This window comes from Urocitellus parryii, chromosome 11 (assembly GCF_045843805.1).
Source record: "Urocitellus parryii isolate mUroPar1 chromosome 11, mUroPar1.hap1, whole genome shotgun sequence".
NCBI lineage: Eukaryota > Metazoa > Chordata > Mammalia > Rodentia > Sciuridae > Urocitellus > Urocitellus parryii.
Genome location: NC_135541.1, coordinates 106,047,909 through 106,067,982, shown reverse-complemented (window position 1 = coordinate 106,067,982; position 20,074 = coordinate 106,047,909). Strand labels below are relative to the sequence as shown.

General features: G+C 34.4%; 1 protein-coding gene and 1 non-coding gene across 3 annotated transcripts in view; both read right to left on the bottom strand.

Moving 5' to 3' along the window:
• Magi3 (membrane associated guanylate kinase, WW and PDZ domain containing 3) overlaps positions 1 to 20,074 on the bottom strand; it is a 233,731-nt gene that overhangs the window by 64,710 nt on the left and 148,947 nt on the right. For both annotated transcript variants that reach the window (XM_026394189.2, XM_026394188.2), the window contains exons 3-4: positions 12,046 to 12,165; positions 5,837 to 6,046 (exon numbers count right to left, since the gene is read on the bottom strand). In XM_026394189.2, the coding sequence (XP_026249974.1) occupies positions 5,837 to 6,046; positions 12,046 to 12,165 (330 nt within the window). The remainder of the gene's footprint in view (positions 1 to 5,836; positions 6,047 to 12,045; positions 12,166 to 20,074) is intronic.
• Positions 5,017 to 5,118, bottom strand: LOC113186685 (U6 spliceosomal RNA). Its single transcript, XR_003301324.1, has one exon. It is a non-coding gene; the product is annotated as a U6 spliceosomal RNA (small nuclear RNA).

The window sequence follows — 20,074 nt, the reverse complement described above, 5'->3', positions numbered from 1 at the left end:
CAAGGGCTGGGGATATAGCTCAGAGGTAGGGCATTTACCTACCAACTAACTAAATAAATAATAAAATTATACTCATTAGACTTCGTTGTTAAATATAATTTTAGGGTAATATTAAAATCCTTTTAGAGTCCCAGATTCTATAATATAAGCAAGTTCACTAAAATTTGGTTATTGTATAGGAAGTCAATAATTCATGCACTCACAATTTGTTTCTAGAATTTAAATGATGTTACACAATAATATCATTGTAAAAACTTCAAGGAGATCCAACAGGGCGGCAGGCGCGGAGAGATCAAGTCTCTGACCTCTTCAGCTGTGCGGGCATAGGGAGGCGTAAACAGTCTAAATGCTGTTTGCTCAGGATCACTAGGCAATGCTGAGCTGACGTGGATCTGGGGCGAACAGTCTGGGCCTCTCAGAACACACACTGAGCCCGGATCGGCTGAATTCAAGCTCCCATTCGCCTGCTTCCCGCAGACTAACAGCTGTGATTCAGCACTAATCCATCCGGCCGAAACAACTGGTCAGCCCTTCTGATCCTACAGAGGTAAATGCCAATGGAGCCTTCATAGGCAGTGGCCACAGGTTTGAAACGGGGCTTGGGAGAGACAGTAAGGACCCACCCGTTGCATTGGTCACCCGGCAAAGGGAAACGAACTGTCGCCATTTGCAAGAGATACCACCATGGCAGAGAACTGACGTCACCAGAATGCGGCGGAGGAGATAACTTCATTGAATCCTGCGGCTACAGGTGTGTAATCCCCTAGCCTTCCCTCTCCACACATCGGGGAAACCTTAAGGGCCCCTTCCAGCTCTCCCACAAGGGCCCCTCCCAGCTCTCCCGTGAGCGCGACAGCCAGACCGAGGGAATTCTCAGAAGTGGCGCGGGACCCGTGGCCTGGAACTCCGGGCTACCGCTCCCACCAGTGCTGACAACTGAGGTCTCTTGCACCAGCTACTGGGGGCGTGGCTACCGGAGGGCAAGTAAAATTCGCTGAGGGTTCTCAGCCCCAAGCTCTACAAACTTAGGGTCTGAGGGAATGGCAAACAGGGAGAGTGTGTCCAGTCATTCATGAAAACAGGGCTCCCAGGAGCAGCAGACCTGGCGTGTAGCCAGTATTGTGGTGAGCGTCACGGGTGAGAGGGGCCTGGCTAGAGGAAAAGTGAGGAAGTGACTAGACACAAGAGGAGGCCCTAGGCACTCAAGATTGGAGACTCGCCCAGTCTGGGAGGAGCACCTGCTGCACAGTGATTGGTTCCCGCGTATTGACAGGAGAAGCTTGGCCTGGTGGGCACAGCGCCACCTACTGGAAGAGAAGTTAATCAAACTCTAAGACTGCATTTATTAGCTTTTTTTTTTTTTTTGATTTGGGTTTTTTTTTCATTTTCATTTTTCTTTCTTGTTGTTTTTTAAATTTTTTAAAAAATTTTTTCTTCTAATTTTAATTTTAATTTTTTTATTATTATTTAAAAATTTTTTTTAAAATTTCCTATCTTTTTTCTTCTTTTGTCTTTTCATTTCTTTTCAATTTTCTTATTCCCCCTTCCTTGAATTCTACCTGCTTACTCTCATTCTCTTTAGTGACTTCTTCCCTTCTAATACCTTTCCTCCCAAGCATCAAATAAATTTATAGGCGTAAACAGTAACTCAGCAGTCAAACAGAATTAGAAGTAACATGAGCAGTATGAAGAAGCAAGGAAGAAAAGGAGTACAAACAATGCAGGACAGCCTAAATATTCAGGAGGACCTAGAGTCATCAGAAAAATGGTCATATAAAGAACTCAAGGAATACCTTAGACAGATGGAATGGAACCTTAAAGAGGATATGAGACAGCAAATTCAAACAGTGAAAGAACACATTGAAAACGAATTACATAAACAGATAAAAGAAGAAGTTAAGCATCTTTATCAAGAGATAGAGATTATAAAAAAAATCAACCAATAATTCTAGAAATGAAGGAAACTATAAACCAAATTAAAAACTCAAATGAGAGTATCACTAACAGAGTGGAGCAAGTAAAAGCCAGAACGTCAGATAATGAAGACAAAATATATCATCTTCAAAAGAGTCTAGCCAACTCAGAAAGGCAGGTAAAAAATCACTAGAAAAACATCCAAGAGATATGGGATAACATAAAAAAAACAAATTTAAGAGTCATCGGGATAGAGGAAGGTATAGAGTTTCAAACCAAGGGAATGAGTAACCTGCTGAATGAAATAATTACAGAAAACTTTCCAGAAATAAAAAAGGAAACGGATATACAAATTGTAGATGCATACAGGACACCGAGCATACAAAATCACAGTAGACCAACGCCAAGACACATTGTTATGAAGATATCCAATATACAGAACAAAGAGAAAATATTAAAAGCTACAAGAGAAAGGAGGCAGATTACATTTAGGGGTAAACCAATAAGGTTAACAACGGATTTTTCATCAAAGACGCTGAAAGCAAGAAGGTCATGGAACAATGTATTTCAAACACTGAAAGACAATGGATGCCAACCAAGAATTCTGTATCCAGCAAAATTAAGCTTCAGGTATGACAACGAAATAAAAATCTTTCATGATAAACAAAAGTTAAAAGAATTTGCAGCCAGAAAACCAGCATTGCAAAGCATCTTGAGCAAAACACTACATGAGGAAGAAATGAAAAACAATAACCAAAACCATCAGTGGGAAGTGCCTCGGTAAAGACAGAGGGCGGGGGGGAAGATAATCATGGAGAAACAAACTAAATTTAAAAAAAAGGATAAATAATCAAACATGGCTGGAAGTACAAACCATATATCAATAGTAACTCTAAACGTTAATACCCTGCCATCCTGTGTCTATTCTCAACACAGTATGCAGAATGAGCCTGTTAAATCGGTTGTGTACTCTTTTACTCAAAACCTTATCATAGTTTCTAATTTCAGTTACAGCCAAAATTATTCTAAGTACCTACAAGACCTTGTGTAATATGCATTCCTTCCCACCCCTCATTATTTGACTGACCATACTGGTTTCTATCCTGCTCTTCTGTCTTCCATCTCTCTGCTCCAATCACACATAGTACATTGTCTATGCTGCACTGAACCACACTGGTTTCCTTGCTGTTGTCTGAATATTGCAGGCATGCTTCCAACTCAGGACATTTCTCTGTCTGGAAAGCTCTTCTCTCAGATATTTAGAGTTTATTTATTTATTTCAAGTCTTTTCTGCCTATTTAAAATTGCAAACCCTGACCTATTTCTTTTCTTTTTCTTCTTTTTTTTTTTTTTTTTTTGGTATCAAGAATTGAACCCACTATGCCACATCTCCAGTCCTTTTTATTTTTGAGAGAGGGTATTGCTACGTTGTTTAGGGTGTCCCTAAATTGCTGAGGTTGGCCTCAAATCCATGATCCTCCTGCCTCAGCCTCCTGAGTCTCTGGGATTACAGGTGTGTGCCACTATGCCTGGTTTGACTCCACTATTTCTCATCCATTCTCCTCTACTTTACTTTTCTCTTTTGTACCGGCTAACACACCACCTGATATTCATTTATGCAGACCACTTCTGAATCTCTTGACTTTCCCATTATCAGGTAAAGTCCATCAGGACAGGGGTTTCTGTCTGTTTTGTTCACTGATTTATTCCCAGTATTTAGTACAAATGGCTAGCTGGCAGTTAGTAGTTTAGAAGGCACTCAACAAATATTTGTTGAGTAAATAAAAAATAAACAAAATGCATGATTTATTTTCTATGCACAAAAATAAAAAAAAAAGATACCTAAAATAGAAATCAATCTGGAAGGGAGTCACATTCTTGGGAAATAAGTATTATGATCTATAATACTTCTAATATAGTTCCAAGTGATTGAGTAAGGGAGTTTGTATAACATCCAATGACTTGGGAAGATGCTGTTTATGTTATACTTATTTTGGAAAAAAATTTTAGCATCACAACATAACATACGTCATCCTTTGTGGGCATATTAGCAACCTTTGGGGTTAAATATTTAGCAAGATATAAAATATGTATTGATGTATACAAATAAGGCACTACCTACCTTTTCCCTACTTCTACTCCTTAACAATTTTCTGGTTTTTCATTTAAATACTTGGAATATTTTCTCTTACAAAGAAATATATAACCTAATGTAAAATCCTGTGGTACCTAAACACAATAGAGAGTGTACAAACTGACTCCCACACACTCTTGGATGTGCTCTCTTTAAATATTAATATCAGAGTATGAAACATCTGGTTTAACAACTGTCGTACATGACTAGCATAAACTATTGATATTACAGATAGGTTTATCTCTTAGGGAATCACAGTGATCACCATAAAGCTCTGCATTTGGATGTAAAAAATAAAAAAGAATCTTCTTTCCCCCTAAGTCAAGAATATATAATTCCCTACTGGGACAGATTCATGGTCTCTAATCCTATTGTTCACCATTTTAAAATATTAACAGAATTAATTTTGTGGGACTGCAAATTTGACATGAATATTAAAAGTCTATCATATCATATTATGATATGATAATTTCCCTTAGTAATCTCTAAAGAATTATGTATAAATTTCCTTAAACCTTTCCAACCCCAATTTCAGTCTTTACACCCAAATATATAATGTAATTCATTTAACATTAAACATGTTATGTGGCACAACTGTGTGAGAAGTTAGAATGATAAAATAAAACTCCCAATCTGGAGAGGGAAATAAACAATGAATATATTAAAACAATAAATATAATGTAAATGGCAATTTTTTTCACATGTGAAAAATATTCTTTATTAATTTCTCTCATTTCATTAGAAAATGTATGTTGGAAATAATTTGAATAACCTACTTGTGGTTTTTTGTTTGTTTGTTTCTTTTTGTTTTTAAACCCCTGGCTTCAAGGACTGAAAATCTCCCTATCTTTTACCAAGTATTGGGAAACATTGATTATTGTAGTCAATAGGTTATCATTCTGCTATTTATTTTCTCTTCTCAAGCTCTGAAAAAAATGTCCTCTGTATAAATTAAACAACACCACCAAAAAAATATAGAATGCTTCACAAATTTATGTGTCATCCTTGTGCAGGGGCCATAATCTTTGTATCGTTCCAATTTTAGTATATGTGCTGCCAAAAGTGAGCACTAAATGGCAAATTTTAATAACCGATGAAGAAAAGATCAAGGTCCTTTGGGAAAATGATATGGAGATGGGGACATGATATGCAAACTTGGGGACATGAACAATTTTTTTTTTTAGTTCCTACTTTGTGCCAGGCACTGTTTTTGGTACACTCCCAGTTACAAACTTAAGAATCACAAAATTATTTAGGGATACTGAATAGGATATTTCACCACTAAATTTCTGTTGGTTTTATATGTAATGAAAAAATAAGAGCGTCAAAGCAAAAAAATAAAATTTTTTGAGTGAATTCAGAATTTAAATAAAAATATTAACAAACCTTTTGGATAATTTTTACTGGCATATATCTAAACTTCCAAGTACTTTTGTTTGAGCTAAAGGTACATTATAAAACATCTATATTTTGCTTTTATCCTATAAAATAGGACGTAAGTCAATAAGATTTCCCTATTCCAGAATCAAAGATGAACCTCAAATATTTTAAGGAATAAGAGTAATGGTATATTATTTTATTACTGGTAGGTTTTCATACATTTATTAAAATTGGGACAACCCATTTTAGTTTATAGATGCTCTACAGAAAATATACATTACTCTACACACAGCCTTCTCAAAACATTGGAAGCTTTCCATGTTTCAGCAAAAATTTTACTACTTCCAATTAAATGTCAGTACAGCCAACCCATAACATCCATTAGAAGTTGTTCATGTGTTTACTGACCTGTGCTTCCACTGCCATTAATAGCATCCTTGTCTTCATCTTCTTCCTCTTCAGGAAGAGAGCTGTCCATTCTTTCCATCTTGCTGACAGATGTTGTTCGTTTTCTTTGGGATTCTGTGTCAAACTCATTATCAAAGAGGACCTGATCAACTGGATCTGGCTGGAAAGGGCTGGGTTCTGCTGGAGGCTTGGGAGTTCCATAGAAGTTTCCTGAAGTGGACAAAATAATAGCAGCTGAAATCTTCATGCTGAATCGACTCAGAATAATATGGCCTACAGTATATCCCTACTGATTCTTACACTGACGTTTTGGAATATCTACCATTGTCCAAAAGGTCGACCTAAGCACTCCTTGTGAGAGAAGGAGGTAGAAATAACAGAAAGAACTCATTTCTCAAGAGCCCTTTATCATATATCATCTAACATTTGAATACTACTAAGGCCAGGAAGTTGATTGATCCTTTCTTCCTTCCTTCCTTCCTCCCTCCCTCCCTCCCCCTCTCTCTGTCTTGATTATTGCTCCTACAAGACTTGCTTTACATGGGCTTTGAATTAGGACCTAACTTGTAAATTTAAAAGCATCAAAGCTGTCATGTAAGACGAACTAGTACAAAAGGTGGGAGGTAAAGACAATAAAAATAACTCAAATAATTTTGTTTTAATATACATAATGTATTACTTTAGTAAGATGAGCAAATATGTGGGCAAAGGATAAAGCTAAGAACTAAGCAGTTTGCAAAGAAATATGGATTGCTGATATAATTTTTACTTTAAAAATTTTAAAATTTTCTGAGCATTCTAATTATATTATCTGACAATCTATTGAACAAATAGTGACATTATTAGTCTAATTCAATATTGGCTTATTCTCATGAAAGCAAGAAATTAATTTTCTCCTGACGATCAGTGGTTTTTGCGGTAAAAATAAACATTCCAGAGTAGAAGGAAAACAACTGAATATCTTCTCAAATTGTCCTTCCTTGAGGCAGCCCAACACAATAGGAAAGCATAGTTACATTAACAGTGTGTAGCTTCCACTAGGTGTGACCTTATATTAGTTGTTATTCTAATTTTATAAAAAGTAAATATGATTAGAAAGTAAAATACTCATGATATTTTATTTTAAAAATCCACAACTTTCAATCAAATTCTTTGAAGCTAGGGAGATAATTAAGATGCTCATATATATAAGGTCAATTTATGAGGTAGATGCATTTTTTTCCTGGGTAGAAAAAAATCATAGGTTGCTACCTGTAGCACTAAGACTCATTTATAAATGACACAGTTAACCTTAGGTTGGGAATGTTTGAGGGAGAAAGTGTCAAAATTAATTCCTGAAAGTTTAATTTTGAGTGGAGTCATTAAATAGTCAAGACAAAACAATAAACTCAAACTAAAAAACTTTTAAACTACAACTGCCTCTCCCACTCATCTACTCCCTTGTTTCCAAATCCATGTTTGAAATGGTTGCTTATTTCACAAAGATAGATGCAAAAATTTGTATTAACACACTCCAGACTTTGCAAATTTCCTGGGTCCTAAGTACAAAACCAATGGAAAAGCAGGTTAAGGCTGGGAAGTAGCTCAGTGGCAGAGCACTCTCCCGACTCTGTGAGACTCTAGATTCCATACCAACTATTAAAAAAAGAAAAGAAAAAGAAAAAAACCCGACAACATGGGGCTGGGGTTGTGGCTCGGTTGTATAGAGTGTTTACCTGGCATGTTTGAGACACCGGGTTAGATCCTCAGCACCATATAAAAATAAATAAAAAATAAAGGTACTGTGTCCAGCTAAAAAAATTATACACACACACACACACACACACACACACACACATACACACACACGGAAAACCACTACCACCAACAAAAACACAAATACTGGTTACTACTTCTCTGGGCAGAGTACAGAAATAATCCAAATAGAGGGGTGGCCAGGGAATAAAATATTCTAGGATCTCATTTTTCCTTTATTGTGGCCAATAATCATACTCTGAAGGAATAAGGATATATCCTGTGACAGAAATAAAAAGTCTACTTTTCTAAGGATGATGGTAGTCATCCATAGTCACTAAAAATTTAATAATTATTATCTAACTCTAGAAAGTTTAACTTTTTCCTAAGGGGAAAATTGGAAAAATGCAAGATATTAGAGCTGCTATCCATAATCACTGCAAAGATTTCAAAACTTCAGAATAAATTTTGGCAGTTTCCTTGTTTAGAAAGGTAATCATTGCATATACCTATAATTCCAGTGGCTTGGGAGGCTGAAGCAGGAGGATTGCAAATTCAAAGCCAGCCTTAGCAACTTCGCAAGATCCTAAGCAATTTAATGAGATCCTGTCTCAAAATAAAAAATCAAATCAAAAGGGCTGGGAATATGACTCAGTAGTTAAGCACCCCTGGGTTCAATCCATAGTACAAAAAAAATTAATCATTGGGCTTAGTAATCTCAAACCATTGATAAATATTAGCATTCCAGATGGCAAGGTATAAAATTCCAAGGTTTGTAAACCCTGACTGTAATTATTAACAGAAAAAATTAAAAAATTTTTTGGAACTTTTCTTTTTCTTCCAAAGGCTGTCGCACTTTTATAATAGAATTACCAACAATTAAATAATTCAAATATACATAAAATTATAGATAACAATATTAGAATCATATTAGAAATATATATTTTATTTATATGTTTACATATATAAATATTTATATATTTATACTTATTTACATACACATTATCCAGATAGTACCATTGCAAGATTTCTTTGAAATTTTTCTTCTTTCTTTCTGAGGATATACATACCTAATTGCAAATACAATTGAAGCCCTAATTTCCTGACCAATCCTTCCCACTGCCTCCCTGAGTTGTCCTGAAGTTGGTACATGTCATTCTTCCTAAATACTGTATACATCTAGGGTATATATACATGCATCCAAAACAAATAAATATTATTGTTTTCAGCAAAAGTCTGGGTGTTTTCATAATGTTTCATTATTTTCATAAAGAATGTATTGTACATATACTTTTGTAACTTTCTTTTTATTCAATTATATTTCAAGAACATATCCATGTTATACATATAAACATATTTTATTCAACTTCTGTGTAATAAATCCATAAATCATAAATCCATCTTTATGAACAAAAAATGCATTTTATTCATTCCCCATCTACAGAAGAGTTATTTCTATTTCTATTCTGTCACTATTTCAAACAGTGTTATAATGATATTTCTGGCTCCTGTGTACATAAATACATGGAAAACAGTTTCTCTAGGGTACATATCTAGAGAAGGAACTGCTAGGTCAGTTACTGAATTTACCAGTTATTGCCAAAATGTTCTCCAAAGCGACTGTACCATTTTATACTCTTGCATGTATGGAAAATTCAATTTCTTGCAATTATTAGACTTAATTTTTTTTTTTTTGCCAATCTGATAGGTGTGAAATGAGGTATGATTGTTGAGCCATGTGTTGTAGCACACACCTGCAATCCCAGTGACTCAGGAGGCTGAGGCCAGCCTGAGAAACTTAGGGAGACACTGTCTCAAAATAAAAAAGTAAAAAAGGGGCTGGAGATATAGTACAGTGGGCAAAGCACCTCTGAGTTCAATCCCTAGTAGCCAAAAAATAAAATTAAATATATAATGTTTTAATTTACATTTCCTTTGAACTAAGCACACAGTAGACAATAACTGAAAATATGCAATATGCCACTTTATCATATACCAAGTTCTTATGCTTCATGGATGCAAATCTAAAAGTATTTTTGTACTTTAAGGACAGAAGACTTTGTAAACAAAACTTGAAAAGCACAATTATAAAAAAAAAAAACAGTAATGAACTGATGTTTAATTTTTTTTAAATTTATTTTTTAGTTATAGGTGGATGCAATATCTTTATTTTATTTTTATGTGGTGCTGAGGATTGAACCCAGTGCCTCACACACGGTAGGCGAGTGCTCTCCCTTTGAGCCACAACCCCAGGCCCTGATTTTTAAATTTTAAAAATTCTGTTTAATGAAGAAATACAAGACAAGATTAACAGGTGACAGAATGGGAGAAAATATCTACATCTAGTAAGAGAGTAATATCTAAATATCTAAGGAAAACCTATAAATCAGAATATGACTGAGATCTCAACTTGGGAAAAAATGAACAAAGAAAATGAGTGTAGTGCATAATTTGCAGAAGTTCAAAAGACTAATAGGCACATGGATAAATGCTCAGACTCTCTTGACTACCAGAGAAACTAAAATTAGAATGAGATACCACTTCTATAACCATTAGATTGGCAAAATTATGTAACTGAATAATGCCAGGTACTGGGAGATGGTGCCATTATTATAGCTGCTACAGAAACCTTTGGGTACTTCTAGGGAGAAAAGAGACTGGAGGCACCAAAACTATTTCATCAGACAAGGATATATACAGTCTACAACTCAATAACTCGGCTCTTGGGTATATATTCCACAGACATTCTCATACATTTGTAAAAAGACATGTGAGAACGTTCATCTTTACTTATAGTAACAGGGAGTTTGAAGGAAGGCCATCACTAGGAGAATAATTAAGTTAAGTGCAATGGATTACACACAAATACAGTATATCAACATGGGTGTATCTAAAAACAAAGTAATAAATGAAATGATAAAAATCTGAATGATAAATATATATGACACAGTTCAGTTGTAAACAATAAATATGCACACAAGACATAATATACATTGTGCAAGAACACACATAAAAACATACATATTAAACACATCAGAATGATTAATTATAAGAGGGAGGCTATCTGTGTAAAAGTCAAAACAAACAAGCAGCTGTCCTTTCCTCTAAGCCTTCACTGGGAATCTTCTCTGAGGAAGATATTCCTATTCATTTCTTTAAATCCTTTGTTGTTGTTTTCTTCATAACAATTTATAGTTTTTTGTTTTGCTGACTATTTTCCCCCACTAAGAGAGAGGATTAAGGCAGTGGCATTTCAGTCTTATTCACCCCAGTACTACTAGGCTCTCTTACAGTGTTTGGCACATAGTAGGTACTTAACAAATGATTGCTGAATGAATGAAATAGGACAAAATGAATGAGTGAATGAATGAATGAATGAATGAATGAGGGAGTCATGGTAGCTAAACCCAGAAAGGATAGTTAGATAACACTTGTCAGGTAAAAAATGCCTGAAGATTTTAAATAGGAGAGGGACATGATCAGAAGGGTGCTTAAGGAGGATCAGCATGGTAGCAATGGACAGGTTGGATTGGACAGAGGAAGAAATTGAACATAAGAGACCAACTGCAATAGGCCAGACATGAGCTGATCCAGTAGGCTTCAATGAGATAGTGAAGGTGAAAAGAAGGGCATTGTGAAAGTGGGTACAAAGGAAGAAATGACTAGATGTGGTAACTGACTGAAGTGAAGTGCAAGAAAAGGGAGGAAGTAAATGATGACTCCACTGTTTTGAGCTTGGGGTACTGCTACAGAGAGAAATTATGAAGAATTAAAATACAAATGTGGATATGTTGTATTTAGGGTTAGATATTATTCATCATCATCTGAGGCCCTGAAGATAATATCAAGTAAGAAAGACATGATCAGAGTTTATGGAATAGGCAATTATAATAGCATGATAAAGCAAAGATGGAAAAGTAAAGGGTGCTATGGAGTGGATAAGCTTGCCAGGAAAAAAGCATGTTACATAAGGAAAAATAAATAGGCCTAAGAGAATCATTTAAAAATTGAAACTGATCTCAACTGTACTTTCTGGAATCAAGTGGGTAGAGATATTAAAAGAAAACCAATTATTCTGTTTTTATTGCCCACCTCCCAGCAAGTTATATGTTCCCTTCTCCAAGATAGTCAAGGTACACACAGGTTTTTATAAGTATACAGATTTTTATTCCCAACCACAATAGAGAGCAATCAATAAATGCTTGTTGAGTTCTGATGATGACTGTAAATTACTATGAAATATGCATGCTAGTCAGTTTGATTTTTAGTATATTATTTACAATTAAATTTATAATATGAAGAAATGTTTCTATTTTGGTTTAATCCCATCTTATTTAGCAAATTATAAAATCTCCTCATCAAAGGAAAATTTTCCTAAGAAATTTTTAGAAATAGTATTTTACTGATCAAGTTCCCTCTGAAATAATTCATCATTCAGATAGTTTTCTGAGTGTTGTTAATATTAGGGGACATACCATCATAAGTTCCACTTTCTAACAATGCTCCACTCTCTTCCAGTGCTTTGAACTGTTCAACAGAAATGAAATTATAGTCCACCCCTGGAACTTCCCCATCCCTGGGGGCCCTTGTAGTGCCTAAAGAAAAAAGAAAAAAGAAAAAAAAATAGGTTGCAAAGTACTTTTAAACTTACAAAATATTCAGAGTATCAGAAAATTCAGTTTATAGAGGCACAGACTATTGGATATATTGCATTTGCTAGAATGAGGATCAGAAAATTTCAGGCAACTTAACATTATTAGGTGAAAGTAGGACAATAAATGTAGAATGAGTAAATATACTTTAATAAAATCTAGAGATAGCCATGAAATTCAGAACCAAAAAAAAAAAACCACTAAAATAATTTTAGTGCTAAAAAAGGCTTAATCTCTTAAAACACAACATTTAATCTCAATTATCATTACTTAACAATAAGTAGAAATAAATCCACCATTAAGAGACTTCATTTCCTCCCTCCAACTTTATTCAAGTAAAAGTTGACAAAAATTGTGTCTACTTGTGATGTACAATGTGATATTTTGCACATATTGTGTAAGACAGAATTAATTAAGTACTGGGGACTGAACCCAAGGGGCCTTTTACCACTAAGCTACATCCGAAGCCTTTTCTATATTTTATTTTGAGATAGGGTCTCCTTAAATTGATTAGGGCCTCATTAAATTGCTGAGGCTGGCCTTGAACTTGTGATCCTCCTGCTTCAGCCTACTGAGACACTGGGATTACAGGTTTGTATCACCACACTCTGGCAACACACTTCATTTTTAAGTAGTTGTCCTGTGTATGTATCTTATTTTTCTTTCCTAGCATAAATGTAAACTTACATTCTATTTACTAGAGTCATAAAGATAACAAAAAAGAGAAGCAATTTTTATAAGTCTTTTAATGTCCTTTATTTAAAAATTTGGATAAATATTATGAAGTTATTTTAAACTAACCAAAGGTTTAAGATAGGTATTCATATATTTCATCTTAACCGTTATTCTCTTTAAGCAATTTTAAAAAATCACTGTTAAGTAAACTGATTTATAAACTGATTACAGCAACAGATCACTAAACTTCTATATATTAAGGAATTTATAATAAGGTAAAATCTTTCTTCTGTATAAATTCAGGTTGTGGCAGTATTGCTACATCTGACAAATTTCGCTAAATGAGAATCAATCACTTTTATGAACTGATATTAGCAATGTCATGTTAAATACTACACAAAACAAAAAAAGACCCAGGCTTTTCTCTGGATATGGTCTGACACAGCCTTCCCAAACCTGTTCCTCCACATAGGTTGAGAGTCAGTCATCTCAGGCTCCTCCTTCTACTCCAACATTCAGTCACCAAATGCTGTTGATTTCACGTCCTAAATACCTCGAGACATTTCTCCTGGTTCCCACAGTCACCTAATTCATATTACTGTCTTCAGCCTGTGTGGTTGGATCCCCCAGATCAACTTGCCTATCCTTGGCTTACTCCCACCAAATTATAGTCAGAGACTTTTCTTTAAAAAAAAAAAAATTGAGCAAAAACAACAACAAAAGATCCTTTAAGCCCTTAAAAGGTTTCCCATCATTCCTGGCATATTTACAAGGTTCTAGCAATCTTAGCCTCCTCTCCAGTTTCTTTCCTGTCTCACTCCTTTCACACTTCAGGCTTTAGCCATAGTAATCCTCTCTCCTACAACACAATTCTTTCATTGACCCTTACACTCACTTACTTCCAAATAAGTGAATCCTTTGTTCCTTCCCTAGAGCAATTCCTATTTCTTTTCCTACTCTCACTTCTGCTAACTCAGTCATCATCCTTCAGGTCTTGGCTTACAAAATTTCTTTAGAGAATCTTCCCTGATTCTCACCTAAGGTATGGCAGCATGCAGAAATTATGTCTGTTTGGTTCGAAGTACCCCAAGTCTTGACACAGTGCAAAGATCTTGAAGTGTTCAATGTACATAATTGTCAAATTAAGTGAAAATTCTAAACAAATAATGTAATGCCTAGCAATATGCTATTATTGTTATAGATTAATTAATGGGAAACTTAATTGCTCTCATATTTTAGTTGCATTACATTCGATTATATTCTGTAACATGAAAAAAATCCACAAAGATAATAATACATTAATTGCAATGACTTGAGAAAATAATGCTTAAGCCAACATTCCATGCAACAAAGACTATATTGAATTCCCATCATCATTTTTTAACCCAACTTTTTCTAAAAATAAATATTCTGTTTTATATAAAAGAGGATACAAGCACTGGAAAACATTTTTTAGCATAATATAATTTTTCATTTTCAAGTACTTTGTGTTTCTCATATGAGCCAAACTATATTATTAGATTCCCTATGTCAGTAACTTTTAGCTTCATATTAAATAAAAATTAACTTTAAGAAGTAAATTCAGTGGGTTAAAATTATTATTTATAATGATCTGTAATAGATGGAACAAGCATAGCACGTCCTTCCCATTAAGAGGTGGGGCCTGTTGCTTCATCCCTTGAGACTCACCTGGATTCATGACTAGCTTTGATTAATTTAATGGAGAGCATGATGTTAAGCAAATTTAGGAGTCTAGACTTCCACCTCCACCCTTTTGGAATGTTCTTGACACCATGCAAGGAAGTTCAGGCTAGACCACTAAATAATTACAGAGTCCCAGCTGACAAACAGCACCAAGGCCTCAGACATGAGTGAGCCATCTTATTAGCCCCTCTATCCACAGTTGAGCTGCCAAAGACTGAAGCTGCGTGAGTGGTCCCAGCCAACTCACGGAATCACAAGAAGTAACACATGACAGTATTTTAAGCCACTGTGGGGCTGTTATGCAGCAAAGACTAATTGAGATATTATCCAAATAAATTCTACTATTAGATATAATGACTATATAAAATCCAATTTAACAGCAAACCAGGTTATGGATAATACTGCAAAAAGAGGACTGACCCAGGGGCCAGGAGGAACTGTTTTAGTCTGAGGTAATTAAAAATGGCACAATTTGGAGTAAGATTTTAACCTCTCTGGAATTCATTCTCTTTCTGCAAAGTGGTATTAAACAAAATGATTCATGGTTCTTTCCTTTTATAGGTATGAATGATATATAGGATTACAACATATGTATATTTCTAAAGACGTAGTAGCTTTGATGTTAATTCTCTTTACAATATTATAAAATTTAACTTTCTTCACAAAAGCCCATACATAAAAAAAGTTATCTTCAATCCCCCATCCTCCTACTTTCCACATTACAGAAAATTTACCTTTTTATTCTCCTGATACTTATATATTGCAAAGCTTTTCACATCCCCTCTTTCACTTACTACCACAGTTCTCCTTTTTACACTGATATTTTATTCATGTCTAAAATGTTTACTCGTGTCTCCAATCCCTCCCTCTCATTCTTTCCTGAGTGAATTCCAATCAGCTCGTTGTCCCAGCCATTCAGTGACACGTGTGCTCTGTTCAACCATAGTCTTCACTTGGCTGAACTCCATGGTTAATTTCAGTCATCATATTACCTGTCCTATGAACAAGTGATATAACTGATCATTCTCCTTTTTTAAAGTACTGAATTACACAGAAAAGCATATGAATTTTAAAGTTGAAAAACTAAAAGTAATTTCACCCATATGAAGAAATAGGACACTGACAAAACCCTAAGGCCTGCACATCTGATTTTAAACCTTCAAATTTCCATCCCCCAAAGGAGCCACCATCTTGACATCTGGGATGATTTCCTTTCCCATGGCTGCACTGACTAAGGAATGTGTTTCTAAGCAACATATATTAGGTTTATAATTTCATGTGAGTGGAATTATACAATAACATTCCTCCCATGTCCACACAGGATACTTGTTACTAGGTTTTAAAAATTTTTCAGTGTTGAGTGTGTAAAGGCACCTTGTGGTGTACTTAATGTGCAAGTGCATTATGAGATTAAACATTCTTTTTTATATATTTACTGGCTGCCATGATTTGAAAATGATTTGTCCCCACCTCAACTCATGTTGAAGGCTGGTCCCAAACTTATGATGTTGAGAAGTGGTAAATCCCTTAAGAGATAATTAGTTCATGGGGCTCCATTCTCATGAAGAATTTAATGTAGTTCCTAAAGAGTGGGTTAGTTTTCAAGAGAGTTGTTAAAAAAAAAAAAATGAGCCTAATTCTTCCATTTACTTTTTTGCCACATGTGCATCTCTTGTGCATGTGCCCACTTTGCCCCTTTGCCATGAGGCCATTATCAGAAGAAGCCAAGCAGATACTAGTGCCATGCTTAAAGACTTGCAGATCCATGAATTAAAATAAACCTCTTTTCTTTATAAATTATCCAGTCTTGGATATTCTATTATGGCAACAGAAAATGGACTAAGATACTAGGAACATAAATTTCCTGTTAGGAAGTGAGTATTCAAATCTTTTCTGCTCTATTGAGTCGTCTTTTAAAAATTGATTTATATTTCTTTATACTGTACATACTATAATGCACTGTCAAATCTAACCAGCAGTTTCTGAAATGCAGTATTATTTTATCTCTAAGAGAGGAAAAAAGCTTGCCAATTATGACTGAAAGAGTACATTTATTGTAAGATGTTTTCCAACTGAAGAGATGTTAAAATGTGAAATAATTGTTTTAGTATTGAGTATTGTGGTCTGCTGGCAGATAAGTATGTTGCATATGGAACATTCCTGTGAAATGTGATTTCTTGAAACAGTGCTTATTGCACAATCATACACCCAAAACAACAGAAATTACAGAGAAGATGGGTCAGGGTTTAATTTTCAAAACAACTTTGTAAACAGAAGACTAACAAAATAAAATATAATCCTAACTAAAAATATAAATACAGTTTAAAAGACATGTTAAATTCACAATAAAAAATTGTAGAGCAAAAATATTTGTCATTAAAAAATGAGAAAAAAAGACAGCTACACAGAAAGGGGTAAAAGTATTGAAACTACTGACAAATGAATATTGTACAATCTACAATTTTAGACAGAACACACGGTCAAACAGAAAAGAGTCACACTGAGGAGAATGGCATCACAGATACTAGTATAGTCTTCCTCAGTTACCACATTCTGTTGTGTTCATTTAGTCTATGTTTACTTACTGCTACTTGATGATACAAAACTATAGTCTAAGGGAAATGGCACAAGAACTAATGCAACATCAGTAAAAGTGACATCATTCTCCCATTTACCAATCATATATGAATTTGCATTAGAGAATAAATGTTATAGCAAGACATTATCTTTCCCCCCACTCTGATTTTCTTTTCACCTTTTAAAAACAATCTTTTGATAACAGAAGTTCTTAATTTTAATATAGTCAAATATATCAACCCTTTCCCTTATAGCTGGTGGTTTTCATTTCACATGTTAAAATGTGAAATCCTTTCCATGGAGACATTCTACATTCTTGTAAAAAAGAATTACAGCTTTGCCTTTCACCTCTAGAATTTTAATTAACTAAAATAGATTTGGAGGGTGGGGTAGAGACTGAAGGGAATTAGCTGTCTCACTTTCCTTTTTTCCAAATGACTACTCAACAAGATTTACTGAAAAGTCAGTTTTCCCCCTTCTAATCAGTCATAGCACTTCTGCCACAGAAATATCTGTAACAGTGGGCATATGTTATTAGGCTTGCTACATTATTTTACATTATCATATTGTCATAATTATTCTGTATCATGATGAACCTTGAGATAGAGTATAGCAAGTTTATCTTAGTTTTTTCCCACTATTCATAGCCTTTCCCTATAAATTCTACAATCAAATAAATAAAAGGCTGGAATTTTTATGGAATAAGATTGAATCTATCAATCAATTTGAGAAATGATACTTTCACCATATTGAGTCTTTAATCCATAAATAAGAAATCTGTCAGTATATCTACATCTTTAGTATGCCTTAATTTACCCTGCAGACGTGTTATACTTATTTAAAGGTTAATTTCTAGTTATTTACCTGCTATTATAAATGTCCTCTTTTGATAAATGTTCATTTTCTCATTGTTGATTGTCTAAAATAATTAGGAAGATCTGTTCACTCTTATTGGGGCATAATTTACCTACAAAGAAATTCACTAATTTTTTTATTAATAAATTTTAATTAGGTATGTGTGACAGCAGAATGCATTTTGATTCATTGTACACAACTGCAGCACAACTTCACATTTCTATGGTTGTACACAATGTAGTGTCACACCATATATGCAGTCACAAATGTACGTAGGGTAATGGTTTAGCATGTTTATTCTCTAGCTCCACCCATTTACCTGAAAATGCCATAATTTTATTCTCTTTCAATGCTGAGTAATATCCCATTGTGTATATATACCACAGTTTCTTTATCCATTCATCCATTGAAGGGTACTAGGTTGGTTCCACAGTTTAGCTATTGTGAGCTGAGCTGCTATAAAACATTGATGTGGCTGTGTTTACTGTAGTATGCTGATTTTAAGTCCTTTAGGTATAGACCGAGAAGTGGGATAGCTGGGTCAAATGGTAGTTCCATTCCAAGTTTTCTAAGGAATCTCCATATTGCTTTCCATATTAGTTGCATCAATTTGCAGTCCAACCAGCAATGTATGAGTGTGCCTTTTCCCCCACATCCTCATCAACACTTATTGTTGTCTATATTCTTAATACCTTTCATTCTGACTGGCGTGAAATGAAATCTTAGAGTAGTTTTGACTTGCAAGAAATGCACTAATTTTAATAGTACAATTCTACGAGTTTTGGAAACAATCACCCCCAGAAGTTTCCTTAGGTCCCTCTGCAGTCCTGTCTTTCATAGCAGTCACTACCTACTTTCACTATACTTTTGCCTTTAATTAAATCGTATATAAATGAAAGAGTATATTAATTTGATTCTAGTAGTTCTTTCTGTATAGCATGATGCTTCTGAGAGTCACCCATGTTGTTCAATTTCTTTTTATATTTGAGATCACATCACTTGTGAAAAGAGATTATTCTTGGTGTGTTTATGTTTATAGGAATTTAGTTCTCTAGTTTATCCAATATGTTATATATAATTGTTCATAGTGTTGTCATACATTTTCTTATTTTTGTGACATCTATAAAGTTTCTTCTTTTACTTCTAATTTTAGATATTTCTGTTTTCTCTGTTTATCTTATTCTAGGTAAAGGTTTGTAAATTTTGCTGATCTTTTCAAAAAACCAACTCTTGGTTTTATTGATTTTTTTTTCTATTCTCTAGTTATCTCTGCTTAGTCTTTGTTATTTACTTCCTTCTGCTGACTTTATCTAGCTTATTCTTTTCCTAGTTCTTCAAGGTGTAAGGTTAGGTTATAGATGTAAGATCTTCCTCCCTCCCTTCCTCCCTTCCTTCCCTCTTACTACAGTATTCACTATATCCCATAAGTTTTGGTATGTTGTGTGTTCATTTTTATTTGTCTAAAGGTATTTTTTAAATTCCCAGGGTTTCCCTTTTGCCTCACCACATATTTAAGAGTACACGGTCTAATTTCCAAATTTACAAATTTTCCTGATTTCTTTCTGTTATTTAGTTTCATTCCATTAGGTCTAAAAAGATACTTGACCTTTTTGTGTGTGGCCTAACATGTGCTCTTTCTTGGAGAATGTTCTACATATGCTTGGTAAGAATGTATATTCTGCTTGCTGTTCTTAGGTAGAATGTCCTATTTATTTCTGTTAGGCCCTTGTGCTCTATACTGTCATTCAAGTCCTCTGTTTCCTCATTGATAATTTGTCTTGTACAATTAAATTTACTTTTATTAGTGAATGATAATACATTATATGGACATACCATTCATTATTGATGAGTATTTGGGCTATTTCCAAATTTTGGCTATTATAAATAAAGCTTCTATGAGCTTATGTCATATATTAGACATATCTTTAAATTTATGTTGGGTTAATACCTAGGAATGGAATTGCTGGATCATATGATAAATGTGTATCAATTTTATATGAAAATGCCAAAATATTTTCCAAAGCAGATGTACCACTTTTCA